The sequence below is a fragment of the Microcebus murinus genome, chromosome 14 (assembly GCF_040939455.1).
Source record: "Microcebus murinus isolate Inina chromosome 14, M.murinus_Inina_mat1.0, whole genome shotgun sequence".
In the NCBI taxonomy this organism is placed as follows: Eukaryota; Metazoa; Chordata; class Mammalia; order Primates; family Cheirogaleidae; genus Microcebus; species Microcebus murinus.
The window spans coordinates 36,688-52,953 of record NC_134117.1 but is presented as its reverse complement, the minus strand read 5'-3'; the positions used below and the strand labels follow the sequence as shown (position 1 = coordinate 52,953).

Here is a 16,266-nt window from a genome sequence, read left to right as displayed (position 1 = left end):
CTCCTTTTCCTCAGCATGTTCTTCCCTCCCTCCATGGAGGGTTCTCTCCAGAGGGGCTCGCTCTCTAACCCACCATGTTACTGGCCTACCTGGTGTGTGAACCTGTCAAGAAAAGGGACTTCTTTGTTGTTCATTCACTGTACTCTGACATAGGCAATGCAGGCTTGACTCTATGGTTGGCTTTAATTGGGTTGATGCACTTTGGTAAATCTGAAGCATGCTTCAGATGCACACAGTTTAAGTCCTAATTGAATGACTTCCTGCACACTGAGGATTTCTAACATAACACATTCCTGTCAACAAGTACCTTAGTTATATATATCACATTTCTTTTTCTCATCTAACCAGTGGGGACTACAGCATGGAACCGATTGGTTTTTGGACCCCAGTTCACCGATACTCATTTTTTTAATTTCTGGGAGTCTGCAGTCCAGGTCTATATGAAGGAATTGAAGAAATCATCAAAAGACGTGTGTGTGTGTGTGTGAAGGTGAGTTCAAGACCTCCTGGGCCCATTGTGAGAGCATCTTAGCCCTACATCTGTCTGCCTGGAGACCCAAAATAGCCTACTGGGTCCTAGAGGTGAGCAGTCCAGAGACCTGAAGGTTAAGGGAGCATTTATCAAGTGCCTGTGGTACAACTCTGGCCCAGGCAAGAGGCAGAGTCAGGCCAAGGTTTCACCCAGTCTCAGTGGCCTGTGGGTTTTGGGCCTGACCCTCCCCTCTACAGCACAGACTCGGCTGAGGTGGGTTATACAAAAATCATGCATTTATTTCTTGAAGCCCCTTAGGATGAGGTCAGGAGTAGCATGTGTCCTTCTGGCCTAGGAGAGCATCAGTTCGTGCTTGGTGGGTGGCTCCAGGTCTTTCTCCTCATGGACTTTTAGGGGCTTGGGACTGGCCTGTGGGATGTCAGGGTCCAGGGTAAGGGTCTCTGCCCTTCCCCATGCCTACAGCATCCCCTCCCCCCCCAACACCTTGGCTGTGTCCCCTGTAGGAACGCCCTTCCCCACAGACCATCCACTAAGAACTCCTGGTCACCCTCTTGTCCTCCCACCTCCAGCCCCCTTCAGGAGGTGTCTCTGCTCCCTGCCACCCAATTCTGGAGCTCACCACCTCTCCTGGGCCAGCCCCTTCCTCTTGCATGCCATGGACTTGGGCAGGGGCCTGCAAACTGTGCTTTTCCAGCTCTTCCTTCAGTCTGGATGGTAAAAGGTAGGAGCGGGGGACGGGGAAGAGGGGAAAGGGGTGAGGGACCAGAGGTTGTGAAGAGACACAAAAAAAGAGGCAGAAAGGAGAGGAGAGACATGCTTGGCCACATTCCTGGGGAGGGTTGAGGGGAGCTAGGGCTCCACACCCACCTCTGCCGTTTCTGCTGCAGCTCGTGGCACTTTTGCTGCAGCTGCTGGTGGTGCTGGGCAGCAGCTGCCAGGAGATCCTCAGCCTTCCTGTTCTCCTCCTGAAACAGCTGCCTGGACAGTGCAGGACAGTCAGCACCCACGTATCCCTCCTCCCACCCCCTCCACCTCCACATCTTACACTGCTGCTGCAGCCTCCTGGCTGCGAAGGAAGAGCCCTTCAGTGATGGTGGAGGGACCCTCAGTCCCACACAGGGAGCACAGTCGATGCTTCACATCCTCCAGCTTTGCCTCAATCAGCTTCTCTGCAGCAGGAAGGGGCAGGTGAGCAGGTGAGGGCAGGTGAGGTCAGATAAGGGCCATCCATTTTCCCTGGCCTCACCTTCCTTGAGCAGCTGCTCCTTGCTGCTGTCCAGGGCACAAATCTCCCTTGCCAGCTGCTCCGGCTTCTGAGGGGGCAGAAAGGAGGCCTGTCTACACCTCCTGGCCCTCTCCCCCATGCCTCAAATAAGCCTACCAGTCTTTCACCTGCTCACCATACCTCACTTCCTACTACTCTGCATCTACATGCACAACAGCCACAGTCCAGTCTCAAGGCCTTTGCACTGGTCACTGCCTCTCCCTGGACCTGTCATCTGACATGCCCACAGTGCTATGGTGAAGAGGCTCATGCGATTGTTCTTTACAACAGAGAAACCTGCAAACAGAGCTGTTATCTGGAGAACAGGTTAACAGCACAGCACTGCAGCTCTTCCCTTCCTCTTCCTCCTGCTGGGGACTCCTCACTAACCCCTTCTCTCCTAACACTAAATCTCTGGCTATATTCTTGTTTGGTGTCTGGGATGCCCCAGGGACAAACAATGGCTGCCTTGAACCTCACTGTCTCCCCTGTGTGTGTGATAGTCACAGATACATCCATGGACATCCCCAATGGAGAACTCGACTTTGGTCTGATCAGGGATCCTCCTGACCACTGGGCAGACGCAGAGGGCAGCAGGAACATGTGGGCAGGATCAGCAGTGAGGACGCTGGGCACCCAAGGACAGTGACAAGGGGATGGACTCAGGGTGATGCTGACCTTAGCACCACCATGGCTTGCTCAGCAACTGGGTGTGGCAGGTGAGAGGAAGAAGGCCTGGGGATGACTCTGTGGTTTGGGCCTGGTGCTGCCAGGAAGGATGTGGGGGTGGAAGGAGTGGCTTTGAGGGACTCACATGGAATTCCCAGAGATCCTTGTGCTGGCCCATCAGATCTTCCAGCTGTTCCTCGAAATTCAACCTGGGAGCCAACCACACAGGCATGAGGGGCTGTGGGCTGAGACCTCACCTTCACAGCCTAGTCTAGGCCAGGGGTCTTCAGGCACAGACTTTGGGGAGCTTTGCCCATGCTCTCTACGCCAGTGGAGGCACCATCACCACCTTAACCCTACAAGGCTTAGCTCAGCCGGCCCCTATTCTAAACCCCGTTCCTGATATTACTATAACCCATCCTAACCTCCCAGGCATCAGGCACTGATGTTTACCTCAGCCGCCTCTGTTTGTTCTTCTCTTCCTCAATCTGGGAATTCAGGGCAGAAATTCTCTCCTTGCACTCCTGCAACACGCTGTGCTTCCTGGGAAGAGGCAAGGTGGCCTAAGCCATGTTCTGTTAAGGACTCCCCAGGAGGTGCTGGGTTGGAGCTTCAGCCTCCCTTGCTTAGGGCTGTTTTATCCATCTACATTGAGGTCCTTCTCTGTCACATGTGATAGGCAGGGGTTGACATGAGCACTTGCTCCTCAGGTTTAGAGAAAGCAGCATGGACGTGGTCCAGGGCAAATGCACACACACCTTCATATCATCTGAGTTTCCCAAACAGTTCCACCTTCAGTGTTCCAGGGCCTCTGGTAACAGAATAGCTAAAGAAGCATTAAGGAGATAGAGAGACAGATGGAAAAATAGTTGTGCTGATGGAAGGATAAGAGATGGATAGAGAAAGAATGAACAGATGGTTGTCTCAATGCCTAAATGAACAGGCAGATGAGTGAACAGCCAGCTAAGGAGCTGGATATTAAAGAGTAAAAGGGACAGAATAAAGACCAATTGAAGAAATTTAATCGACAATGTAGCAAATGGTTATGCCATTGAGTGTTACCCTTAACACTACCACCTGCTGTTGGAGCCAAGAGGGGAAAACATTCTCTGGCCTCTCCACTGTTCAGAGGGAGAAAATGAGAGCTGTAGGCCTAAGAGTCATTTCCCTTACTCTCTCTGATTTACCAAAATGAAGGGGTACGGCAGAGCCAGGCCCAACCAGAAGCTCTTACCTCTGTGCCTCACTTTCCTTCTCCTGGCAGTGCAATCGGAGGAGCCTCAGGGTCTCTGCAGGGAGAGCAACAGGTCCCTGTGAGAGCCTATCAAGGCACTGGGTTTGGACAGAGGGAACAGGGCTGGGTCATGTCAGGTACATGCACACCTGATTGGGCCTTGACATTTCCTGTGAGTCTGGCTGAAGCCACAGGAAGAATGCAAGCTGAGGCAGGTTTCAAAAGGCTCCAGCTGTCATAGGGAGAGTGGGCTTCTGCAGTGGCAAAGGCAAAAGCCTAGAGACAGGGAGCTGTAAATACCTTGTTTTTTGATCAAGATCTCCTTCAGTCGTACTTTCTCTCCACGCACTGGAAACACAGTGACATGTTCAGATATCAGAGACTATCCCACTGCACCCTTGGGGACAGGGCTTGTCCACAGTCACTTGGGAGGTTGGGTACAGACCTGCCCTCAACCCAAATGTAGACCCCTTTAGGTGAGACCTCCCTCCCCTTTCCTCTGGTGCCCATACTGCCTGTGAGCACCAAAGGGCCTTGTGTCTATAGAGGGTGGCTGTGAGGGCTCTGCAGGATGCCCACACTTTTCCATGGAGTAGAGAGAAAACACACACTCATGGAATGACATAAGGGCTGTGGAGAAACACATAGAGCAGCAGGGGTTTGTGACTAGATGAAGGCAGGGTGCCTTCTTTAGACGAGATGATAGTGGAAGGCCTGTCTGAGGAGGGGACACTGGAGCTCACAGCTGAATGACGACAGGAGGTAAGAAGAGCCTATATTATCTGGGGAGCACAGGGAGCAGCCTTGGGGCTGGAAAGTGTTTGGAGGGTGTTTCCTGAACATCCCACCAGCAGAGAGGACATGAGACTGGAGAGGGAGAAAGGTCCTTAGCCATGGTAAGGATGTCAGGTGTCTGGAATACAGGGTTGGAAGAGGCTTGAGACAGCGTGGGGACTTCTGGGTGACCCGTGGCTTGCTTACATGAGTCCAGTTCCTTCTGCAGGGTCTCCCAGATGGTCCGAGCCTCTCCTAGCTCTGCATTTGCTTTCTTTTTGGCTTCAACAAAGAGCAGAAGGACAGACATTGTGTGAGTGCAGCCTCCAGCTGCACATTCCCTTGTAAACAGTGACATTTCACATCTGCCTTCACGTTAACCTAGAGGGGCCCAGATTTTATGGAGCAGAGGCTTCCAGAGTCCAGGCCCTTCTTTCCAGGCTCAGCTGGCAGTAGGGCCAGGTTTATGACAGAAGTGCCCTGTAATTAGCTCTGCTGTTGCTGTCATTAATAGCCAGTAATTTTGGAACAAGGGGCCCTGTATTCTCATTTGGCAATGGACCCAGTAAACCATGTAGCTGGTCCTGGTTGGCAGCCAAGGTCCCTTTGCTCACCTCGCTGAGCCTCATTAATCCGGTTCATCAGGACTTCTACACGGGGCTCTAGGCTTCCTGCTGCAGGGAGGAAAGAAGGTTGAGTTGATGAGAAAGCAGTCAGAGGTGGGGTGGCTGCCTGCCATGTGTCTCTACTGTTTTCATTCAACACAGATCTGTTGAGCACCTACTGCAAGCAGGTGCTGTGTGGGGCCCTCATAGGGCTCACTTTCTGAGTGAGTGAGACAAGGAACAAATAGAGATACTGAGTCAAGTTGTGGTAACTGTGGTTAAGAGAAATAAAGTGGAGCAACGGGTTAAAGAGCAAAGAGTGGGAAGTACTTCTTGGATATGAGAAGCTGTCATGAGGGCCTCAAATCAAGGGAGCCAGGCAGGCCCTGCAGCTCTCTGGGTGAGAACGGGAGGCAGTCAGTGCAAAAGCTCACCCTGAGGTGGGAACATGGCTGGGGCTGGCAGCAGCCTGGTGAGCAAGGAGTGCGCTGCAGGAGGTAAGGTAGAAGAAAGGGAGGTGATGGTGACAGCTCTGGATCTAATGGAGTTCAGTGGAGCTGAACGGTTGACCAGCAAGGGGCTTGGGACAGGGTTTTGGGAAAATGTTTTGTCTCCTTACATCCTTATGCTTCTTTAATTTTGAATTACAGGGCCCTACCTTTAGTTCAAGGAATTAAATGTTAAAAGAAATGGGAAGTGAAGGGGATAATTTCCCAAGTTTATATATTGTGGGGTGTGGAATGGAACCAACATCTGCCTGACCCCAAACCTCGGGCTGAGCCTCAGACACAGAGGAGACACATGACCTTTCTGCAGCTTTTTCACCATTTCCATTAAGTCTTCAATTTTCTGTGATGATGTGTCCTGCCCTATGGAAACAAAATGAAACATTTCAGAATCCAGTAGAGTGAAAGGCCAGAGAAAGGATCTGACAGCCCTGGCCGGGACTGAGGTGGGCTGCGGGCAGTTCGCCAGCCAGAGTGGTACCCCTGCTCCTTCTCTTGAGGTGGACAGGCACAAGATGAATTGGGCCCCTCAATGGTCAGCTCTTCCATACAGGTGAAATGACACCAGATATCCCCTTCATAGAACTCCTGGCGAGGGTGGGGTGAGCTCTCATTGCCAAGACTGTACCAAGTAAGGTCAAAGCTCCTGCTCTAATAATGCAGGAAAAAATGAGATATAAAAAACTGGAACAAGGAGTCAAAAGTCACTGTAATTGGCAATGGCACAAACAAAAAGTTCTGGAGACTCTTATACAAAACAACACAGATTAGTAAGAAAATGTAATAAGATGTCTAGTTAAAACATGCATAAATACAAATAGCTTTCCTGTATATAATCAATACTGATTCTGAAGCCTCCTTGTAAAATAATATTTCATATTAGTTTTTGTAGTTATTGGAAACTTTTTAAACCACTTAATGAATTAGTAGATCTAGGAAATTACTATTCATGGCACTGACATCACAATAAAGGTAACCAGACATCATGAGCCATTTGATGTAATAAGACTAGCACCTATTACAAACCCTTGCCAAGAAATGATGCTAATACTCATGAAAGCTCTGGATGTAAATACTAATTCAGAGGAAATTACAGGGAAAGAGCAACATGTTATATGGCACATGGGGATGCAATTAGCAATATCCAGACTGGGAAACTCCACAGAAAAAAACAACATAGTTTGTTTAACAAATAAGTTTTGAGGGGGAAAACAGAGAGAGAAAAGAAGACCCTTATAGACTAAAAGGGCCTTAAGGGACACATGAACCAACCTCAATGGTCTCTCATTGGATTTTTTTTTCTTTCTTTTTTTTGAGATAGGTTCTCGCTCTGTCTTCTAGACTAGAGTGCAGTGGCATCATTACAGTTCACTGCAACCTCAAATTCCTGGGCTCAAGTGATCATCCTGCCTTAGCCTCCTAAGTAGGTGGGACTACAGGCACATACCACCATGCCCATCTAACTTTTCTATTTTTTGTAGATACAGGGTCTCACTTTTGCTCAGGCTAGTCTTGAACTCCTGGCCTCAAGTAATCCTCCCGTCTAAGCCTACTAAAATGCTAGGATTATAGGCATGAGCCACTGTGCCCACCCTTGTTATTGTATCTTGATTCAAACAAATGCACTGTAAAAAAATACTAATTCAAGCTTTAGCTCCCTAATAAAATAAATAAAAAAATAAAAAAATACTAATGACCCAATCAGTAAAATTTAAAAACTGACTAGATATTTGATGAAGTAAAAGAATTATTGTTGTTATAAAAATGTGACAATGGTTTTACTTTTCTGCAGAGTACTTGTCTTCTAGACATATACCTGGAAATATTTATGGATGACATTTTATGATGCTGCGGATGCTCTAAATTGCAATAGTGGAATGGGTGGTAGGGAGTAGGTGACGGTAAAGAATAAATAAGATTGGGTTGTGTGTGCTGGCTCACAAATGTAATCTCAGCATTTTGGGAGGCCAGGGTAGGAGGATAGCTTGAGCCCAGGACTTTGAGACCACCTTGGATAAGATAGTAAGATCCCATCTCCACAAATCTATAAATAATAATAATAATAAAACTAGTGGGCCTATTGTCCCAGCTACTTGGGAGGCCAAGCCAGGAGTATCACTTGAGCCCAGGAGTTTAAGGATGCAGTGAATTATTATGACTGCACTGCACTCCAGCCCAGGCAATAAACAGAGCAAGTCCCTGTCCCCTGCAAAAAAAAAAAAAATAATATTGATCATTGTTAAAGCTGGAAGATGATTTCAGTGAATAATTATACTTTGTTATCTACTTTTGTATATGCTTAAGTTTTTCTGTAATAAAAAGTTTTTAAAAATCTGCCAATCAAATCAATATAGAGAAGGTAAACTCATTTCTACAGAAGAGTGGAGAAAAGGAGAGACATGTAACAAAAAATTCACAAATGGCCAATAAATATTTGAATATGTACTACACCTCAATCATAATTAAAGAAATGCTAATTAACATATTGCACCTAGCAGACTGGTAAAGATTAAGTCTGATAGTACCCAATGTTATCAATGATGTGTGGAAACTGGCACTTGTATCCACCGATAGAGATTGCAAAAACCGATACAAGCTTTTAGAGGGCATTTTGGCTACATTTTGAAGACAAAATTCCACCTGTAGGAATTTATCCATTAGATAACCTCAGTGAAGTAGGCAAAAGGCATGTTCATTGATGTTGAAACAATATTTGTCAAAGCAAAAGGAAACAATTTGAATGCCCACCAGTAGAGGATTTATGGTTCATCCACACAACAGAATATTGCCTAGCCATTGAAAAGGACATAGATTCATGTGTTAAAATGAAAAGATATTCTAGATATATTAAAAGGAAAGAAAGTGCAAAGTGATGTATTAAAGAATCCCATGTAGCTTCAAAAACAGGTGAAACAGGTACCTGTCAGTTAACACATACATGTATACCATGTCTAGATACAATAATTTCTGGCCAAAATCACACACATAAAGAAACTGTTGACAGTGCTCACCTCTAGGTTAAGACTGGCTGGTTAGGGGATAGGAAGAAGGATGTTTACTTTTCACCACATACATTTCTGCATACTGTTATATATTCATTAAATTTGTATTAGAAGAATATTTACACCATCTTAAAACTCTTGATAGTCAATGAGAAAAGCCAAATATTCCATCTCAAGAAAAATGATTGAAGTACATTGAAGAAAACATGCAAAAGACTATGATGGCCATGAAGCAATAGGACTTTTTACCCACAGTAGTACACAGTGCATAGTCTCCCTCACACCAGCTCCCCAATTCCCCTCCCTTGATGAAATCACTGTATCCAGCTATTTGTGTGATTTTTTAAAAAATAATTTAATTCATAGACTATAACCCTATGTCTGCTTCCCCCAAACCTACCATCCTTTTTCTGCAGACATGATGGTTAATACCTTGATTTGTTTTTGTTTATCAATATATCCTTGGGATCTTTTCATGTTAGTATATATAGAACTCCTTTATTCTTTTAAAAGGCTGCATGGTAGTCCACTCTATGGGGTATACTACAATTTTATTGTCCCCCCACTGAAACAACAATTAGGTTATTTCACTTGATTTGCTGTTACAAGAATGTTGTGATGACCATCCCTTTATATTCATCTCTGTACATGTGTGGGAGAATCTGTCAGATGAATTCTGAGAAAATTCATCCTTGGATCCAGTATATTAATAGCGGTCACATAGAAAAATTCCTGTGACCTGTGTTAAAAACAGTAAAGAAGACTGTACTGCAATAGGTACCTGTTTCACCTATTTTTGAAGCTACATGGGATTCTGTAACATATAATTTTGTACTTTCTTTCCCTTTAATATAGCTAGAATATCCTTTCATTTTAATATACGAATCTATCTCCTTTTCAATGGCTATACAATATTCTGTTGTGTGGATGAACCATAAATTATCTACTGATGGGCACTCAAATTGTTTCCCACTTTTGCTGTGACAAATATTCAGAGTTTATAGCCAATTCTATTGCAACAGAAGAGAGAACTTAGCTTAACTTCTAATATAACAGGACAAGTGGGAATTTATAGCCAACAGAAGGGGGGGGGGTCAATGGCTGGATAATCACTAAGAGAGGATATCAAGGGTTGGGGCATTCTCATTAAAGTGAATTAGTAGGATTATTGCTAAAGTCAGGCCAACGTCCAGGCTTAGTTGAGGATAGGGCTCAAAAGAGCCTGACCAAAGTTTGGTCAAGAAGGGAGTCTTTGTCACACTTTTGATATCACCAAATTGTCTTCCAAAGAGGATGTACAACAGGGACACCTCCACTCGAATGTTTATAGGAGCACAATTCACAATTGCAAAGTTGTGGAAACCATCCAGGTGCCCATCAATACATGAGTGGATTAATAAAATGTGGTATATGTATACCATGGAGTACTATTCAGCTTTAAGAAACAATGGTGATATAGCACCTCTTGTATTTTCCTGGATAGAGCTGGAACCCATTCTACTAAGTGAAGTATCTCAAGAATGGAAAAACAAGCACCACATGTACTCACCAGCAAATTGGTATTAACGGATCAACACCTAAGTGGACATATAGGAATAACATTTATCGGGTGTTGAGCGGGTGGGAGGGGGAAGGAGGGGATGAGTATATACAAACATAATGAGTGAGATGTGCAACATCTGGGGGATAATCACGTTTGAAGCTCTGACTCAAGGGGGTAGGGGGGACATGAGCAATATGCATAACCTTAATATTTGTACCCCCATAATATGCTGAAATAAAATAAATTAATTAAAAAACAAACAAACAAAAAAACCAAAGAGGATGTGCACCTACTATGAGCCCATAAATTTGTACAGGATGCCCATTTTTCCAGTTTTACCAATCAGCTATGTTTTCAAACATGTTCATCTTTGTCAGCCATATATGCAAAATTAGTGTTTCCTTACAAACTTTATGGTAGTAAATACCAAAAGTCTTAAATGGGGGCATCCCTTTTCTAAGAATATATCCTAAGGAAAAAGAAAAAGAATACATCCTAAGGAAATAATTAAGGGTGATGGACAAGATGTTCATCACTGCACTGGTTATAATAGTAAAAAATTGGAACCAGCCTAAAGATGCCTTAGTGGATTTGTTAAATAAATTAGAGCACAGCCACAGGATGAACCTGGTTATTTACAACCATTAAAAATCGTGCACAAAATTTTATGAAATACCTAATTTGGAGTTTATTAGTTTTTTTTTTTATACCCTTTTTGGTCCCACCTGAAATCTTATACAAATTACTGCTAATATATTTTTGTATTACAATTATAATTATTCAAGTAATTGAAAAATGTAGAAAAAAGGCCAATAAAAAGTGAACACCAACACCCTTTCCCCAGTTACTCCTCTTTCTAGAAATAACTATAGCCAGTTAGGTGAAAACTAGCAGATCTTCTCCAAAAATGCATTTCATGTAGTGCCTAAAGTTTTACTCTTTTATGCAAGTAACACATGAACACATTTTCAGTCTTAAAATGTGCAAACAAATTTATATAGACTAAACTTCCCTGACACATTTTGGCCCTAAATATCCCTGCTTTCTCCATACTAAACCAACTCTTTTGTAGATCTCTTTTTAAAAATTAAAGCTCCTGTCGGGCGTGGTGGCTCATGCCTGTAATCCTAGCATTCTGGGAGGCCGAGGTGGGAGGATTGCTCAAGGTCAGGAGTTCAAAATCAGCCTGAGCAAGAGTGAGACCCCTTCTCTACTATAAAAATAGAAAGAAATTAATTGGCCAACTAATATATATAGAAAAAATTAGCCGGGCATGGTGGCACATGCCTGTAGTCCCAGCTACTCGGGAGGCTGAGGCAGCAGAATTGCTTGAGCCCAGGAGATTGAGGTTGCTGTGAGCTAGGCTGATGCCACGGCACTCACTCTAGCCTGGGCAACAAAGCGAGACTCTGTCTCAAAATAAAAAAAAAAAAAAAAATTTAAAGCTCCTATAATAATGGCAAGGGAAGATGTGTATAATTGTATTCTCTCTAATTTCATTATGAAAAAAGTTTCTATACTTATTAAAATAGAAAGAATCCTATAACTAACCTGATTTACTTATTACCTAGATATGACTATTACTTTAGCATATTTGCTTCAGATTTTCTTTTCCTGTTAAAATCTTTTGAAACAAGTCCAAGGCTTCTTGACATTTCACCCCAATTACCTCAAGCATGCATCTCCATAAATGAAGACCATTTTATTTAAATAATTCCATAAAATAATTTAATACTCATGCCATATTCAGATTTCCCTTAATGACCTGTAAAAGACTTTTACAGCTCATTTGGGCAACCATTTCTCCAGGTATTATTAACATATGAGGCAGTGAGCTGCACCTCTTTTTAATTCTCCATTGCATATCTATTGCGTGTCCTAAGGCAACTACAAAGTGGGAAAGCAGAAACTATTTGTTCAATGACCCAAGTAATATCTCATTAACAAAGTCTAGGCCATAAAACAGCCTCAACAGTATGGTACCAGCCCCTACTTTTAAGTTTTCTGTACAAGTTTATGGGGTACATGTGCAATTTTGCTACATGTATAGACTGTGTAGTCATAAAGTCAGGGCTTTCAGGATAATCCATCACTCAAAGATCATACGTTGTTCCCAATAACTAACTTCTCATTATCCTCCCCCTTCCACTCCCTCCCCCTTCTGAGTCCCCACTGTCTATCATTCCATTCTCTATGTCCATGCACCCACATTTTTAGCACCCACTTGTGAATGAGAACGTGCAATATTTGACTTTCTATGCCTGGCTGTTTGACTTAAGATCATGGCCTGCAGTTCTATCCATGTTGTTGGAAAAGACATGATTTCATTCTTTTTTATGGCTATTTAAAATAATATGAAATTTACATGAAAGTTGCAGAAATAGGACACAGAGCTCCCATATGTCCTTCACGCAGACTCCTCAGTAGCTAACATTTCTGAACCTTGAGAATGAGTTGCAGACACAATGTCCTATTACCCCTTAATATGCCAGTGTAAAGTTTCAAAGTACAAGGACACTCTCCTATGTGGTAACTGCAGTATAACAATCAAAACCAAGGGGACAACAGTGATAGATATCAACATCTGATCCTGAAATAACATTGAAAAATGTCCCCTTCTTTCTGCCTTAATTTTAAAGTTCTTATACATTTAAAGTAGTACCTACATATTCCTAATAGAAAAATCAAACAATAAGATCCAAAATGTCCCTTCACCTCTGCATTCCCTGCTAAATCCAAATCCCTTCCTTAGAGTCATTAATGAGGAAAACAGTCTTCAGACACTTTTCTATGCAACCCATGCATGTCTGTAATCACTGTAATTTTTCCAATTTGCTTTTCTCTCATAACAATATCTCTTTTGAAAATCATACTGTCTCAGTATAATTATATCTAATAATTTAAAGTAGATTTTATTTAACAGTATTTTTATTAAATTTCTTCCCCATTTCAGAAACCCACTGCACAGGTATTCTGCATTATGCATTGGTACAACTGGATTTCACCATTCCCTCCCCATGTTGTGCTGCTACCACTGAGGCTCCATTGACTTTGTTCTGTCCATGCATCTGTGTGTTTCATAAGATTTCCTATTGCAAGGTGACTGAAAAGGGGAAAAAGCAATTTAAATGCTAAAAATCCTGCCAGATGGGCAACTTTAAAACCTTTCCACTGGTCTTCCTACCAGCTCTGGATGGAAAGGTTTGTGTATCCAGAGTGTCACTGACACTTGATAGTATTCCTGCCCCCCTTGTTAAGCAACCTGATATATCGAAACTGGAATCTTGTCCTTAAAATTTCTTCCATTGCTAGTTGCTATAAACTGAATGTTTGTGTCCCCGCTCCCCATAAATCCTAACCCCCATGCGATGACATTAAGGGTGATACTTTTGGGAGGTGATTAGGATATGAGGTGGAGCCCTCAGAAACAGAATTAGTGTCCTTTATAAGAGACCCCAGAGAGCTCCATAGCAACTTCCACCATGTGAGGACACAATGAGAAGAGAGAAGTCTATGAACCAGGAAGCAGGTCCTGACCAGATAATAAATCTGCTTGCACCTTCATCTTGGACTTCCAGCCTCCAGAGCTGTAAGAAATCAATTTCTGTTGTTTACAAGCCACTCATGCCACAGTATTTCTATCATAGCGGCTCAAACTGACTAAGACACTGGTGAATTCGCTTAAACCTTCATCTAAATATACTAGCTTATTTGAGGACCATGAAGGTGTGATACTGAAAGGCTTCTTTAGCACAGTGTAGGTCATAGGAAGTGCTTAATGAAAGGGATCTATATACACCTTTCCCGTATATGTCCTCTTTGTCCTTAGCCGAGGGCTGTCATTGGGTGTTACACCCTGCCCCAAGCAAGCTTTCTGTGCTAATCAGCATTCAGACCTTGATTTTGTAAAAACATTACAGAGCACCAGCCACGTACCAAGCCTGCATTATTGCAGATAGGTCTGGAGAGAGCTATCAACACATATTCGTTGTAGCATTTTAAGTAGGGGAATAGACGAACCAACAAGGGCAAAGGGTGAAAAGCTGAGTGACAGGTATTCGAGAGTTCATTCTACAATTCTCTCCACTTCTGTGTAAGTTGGAAAATCCCCACAAAACACGCAGGAGGATTCCTCCTAACGGTGGATGTGGCCAGGGCAGAATGTTTCACTTATTTTTCTCTCTCTGCTGGGCTGCAATGTCTGATCTGCGCAGTTTAAACGAGCTGCCTTGTCCCTCCTTTCCTGGGTGAGGTGGAAGCCAATACTCAGCAGGTCAGGGCCAGGAAGCAGCACTGGAGATCGGGGGAAGCCGGGCTCCACTGGGAGAGCCGGGCTCCACGATGAGTCTGGACCCAGTTTGGGCAGGGGCTCCACTAAGAACCATGTCGACCCAACAGGGAAATGTGGATACGCGCTGGTACTAAGATGAGAATGACGCGGAATTAACGAGTCCCTTAGGTTTGGTGGCACCAGGAAAGTGTTATTTCAAGAGGTGCATTTGGAAATTGTTTGGAATAAAGCGAAAGGATGCCTTTTGACTAATTACCTAAACCAAAAACAGACGGCGCAAATACCGTAAGACTCAAAGCGTTAAAACTCAGCGGTGGGCACGTGGGCAAATAACCCCTCATCTGTGTAGAACAGTCGAATTTCTCGTGAGGAAAGCCTCAAAGGCATTTCGGTCACTACGTCAGAACTAAGGACCAAGCCGCCGCCTCCCGCGCGAGGTCAGACCCCGTCCTCAGCCTCTTCTCAAGCCCAGTGTCTGAGGGAGGCTCTCCACCCTACTCCCGGCCTCCCACCACTACCTCCAGCCTTTTCAGCCCGCTCCATGGCTCCCGCGGGATCTGCCTTCGAAGGCCCGGACATGCCTGCCATTTCCTGTCAGCTGGCCAGCGCTGGTGCTTTTCGCACCTCCACTGGTGACTGGACCAAACCCTCGCCGGGAGCCGAGATGCTCTGCAGTGCGCCTGCGCAGGGCACTTCCGCGCGGCACTGTTCTTTATAAAGCGCAGGTGGGTAACGGCCTGGTGCCCCTGCCCAGCAGCTAGTGCGCATGCCTCAAGCTGCCAGGCTGGCAAGACCTGTTTAGACAACGTCAGGGCTGCCTGTAGCCTTGCAGGCCTGGGATTGGTCAGGCGACGAGGGGGAAGTGCGCATGTGCACAAACCTGCTGAAGCCCCGCCCCCACATCATGTAGCCAAGTGGGAACCAGCGTCCTTGGGGTTGGTATCTGTGCCTGCGTTCTGCGTTCCGCACGTGAAGGGCAGTCCTATTCCAGTTAGGGTGAGGGTTAGGGTGAGGGGTTAGTTAGGGTTATATTTAGAGTTTGGGGGTAGGATTGGGGTTAGGGTCAGTGTTGGAGTCTGGGCAGGGGTCAGGGTCAGGGCTAGGGGTTAGGGATTAGGTTTAGGGGTTATGGTTGAGGATTAAGGGTTAAGACATAGGGTTCAGGGTTAGATTTGGGGTTAGTGGTTAGGGTTACTTTTGGGGGTGGTGTTGGGATTAGGGCTAGGGCTGAGGGTTAGGGTTAGAGGGTTAGGGATAGGGCCAGAGTCATGGGTTAAGTTAGGGTTTAAGGTTTAGGTCAAGATAGGTGGCAGGGATAAACATGAGAGTTTAGGGTCACAGTCATGATTATGGTTAGAGAGGGTTAGGATATAGGGATAGGGGAAGGGCTAGGGTTGGGGTTGGAGTTAGTGTTAAGCCTAGGGCTTATGGATACAGTGAGGGTTTAGGGCCGGCGTCCTCAAACTATGGCCCACGAGCCACATGTGGCCCGCTGAGGACATTTATCTGACTCGCCGGGTGTTTTTGCCCCTTTCATTTTTTTACTTCAAAATAAGATATGTGCAGTGTGCATAGGAATTTGTTCGTGGTTTTTTTTTACGCTATAGTCTGGCCCTCCAACAGTCTAAGGGTCAGTGAACTGGCCCCCTGTTTAAAAAGTTTGAGGACCTCTGGTAGGGAACAGGGTTTGGATTTGGTTTAGGGTTTAAGTTTAGTGGTTAGTTTTAGGGTTAGGGCTTATGGGTTTGGGATTAGGGTTTAGGGGTTAGGTTTAGGGTTGGCATTGGGGTTAGGGTTATGGTTAAGATTTAAGTTAGTGTTAAGGTTCTGGTGTTAGGGTTTAGCGTTAGAGTTAGGTCGAGTTGGGTTTAGGATTAGGGTTTAG

At 44.7% G+C, this 16,266-nt stretch overlaps 1 protein-coding gene across 2 annotated transcripts; it reads right to left on the bottom strand.

Annotated features, from left to right (window-relative positions):
- Positions 1-750: 750 nt before the first annotated feature.
- On the bottom strand, positions 751-15,143 carry SYCE1 (synaptonemal complex central element protein 1). 2 transcript variants are annotated; one of them, XM_012746997.3, is made up of 13 exons: positions 14,900-15,139; positions 5,846-5,908; positions 5,049-5,108; positions 4,642-4,716; positions 3,961-4,008; positions 3,661-3,715; positions 2,880-2,969; positions 2,572-2,635; positions 1,740-1,806; positions 1,539-1,662; positions 1,361-1,471; positions 1,113-1,200; positions 751-901 (listed from the first exon to the last, which is right to left on the bottom strand). In XM_012746997.3, the coding sequence occupies exons 1-13, from the start codon at positions 14,967-14,969 to the stop codon at positions 824-826; spliced, it is 993 nt and encodes a 330-aa protein (XP_012602451.3). In that variant the 5' UTR covers positions 14,970-15,139; the 3' UTR covers positions 751-823. The 2 variants fall into 2 exon arrangements, with proteins under 2 accessions (XP_012602451.3, XP_075866484.1); XM_076010369.1 differs by lacking the exon at positions 751-901 and having other exon boundaries at positions 1,112-1,200; positions 1,361-1,467; positions 14,900-15,143.
- Positions 15,144-16,266: the final 1,123 nt, after the last annotated feature.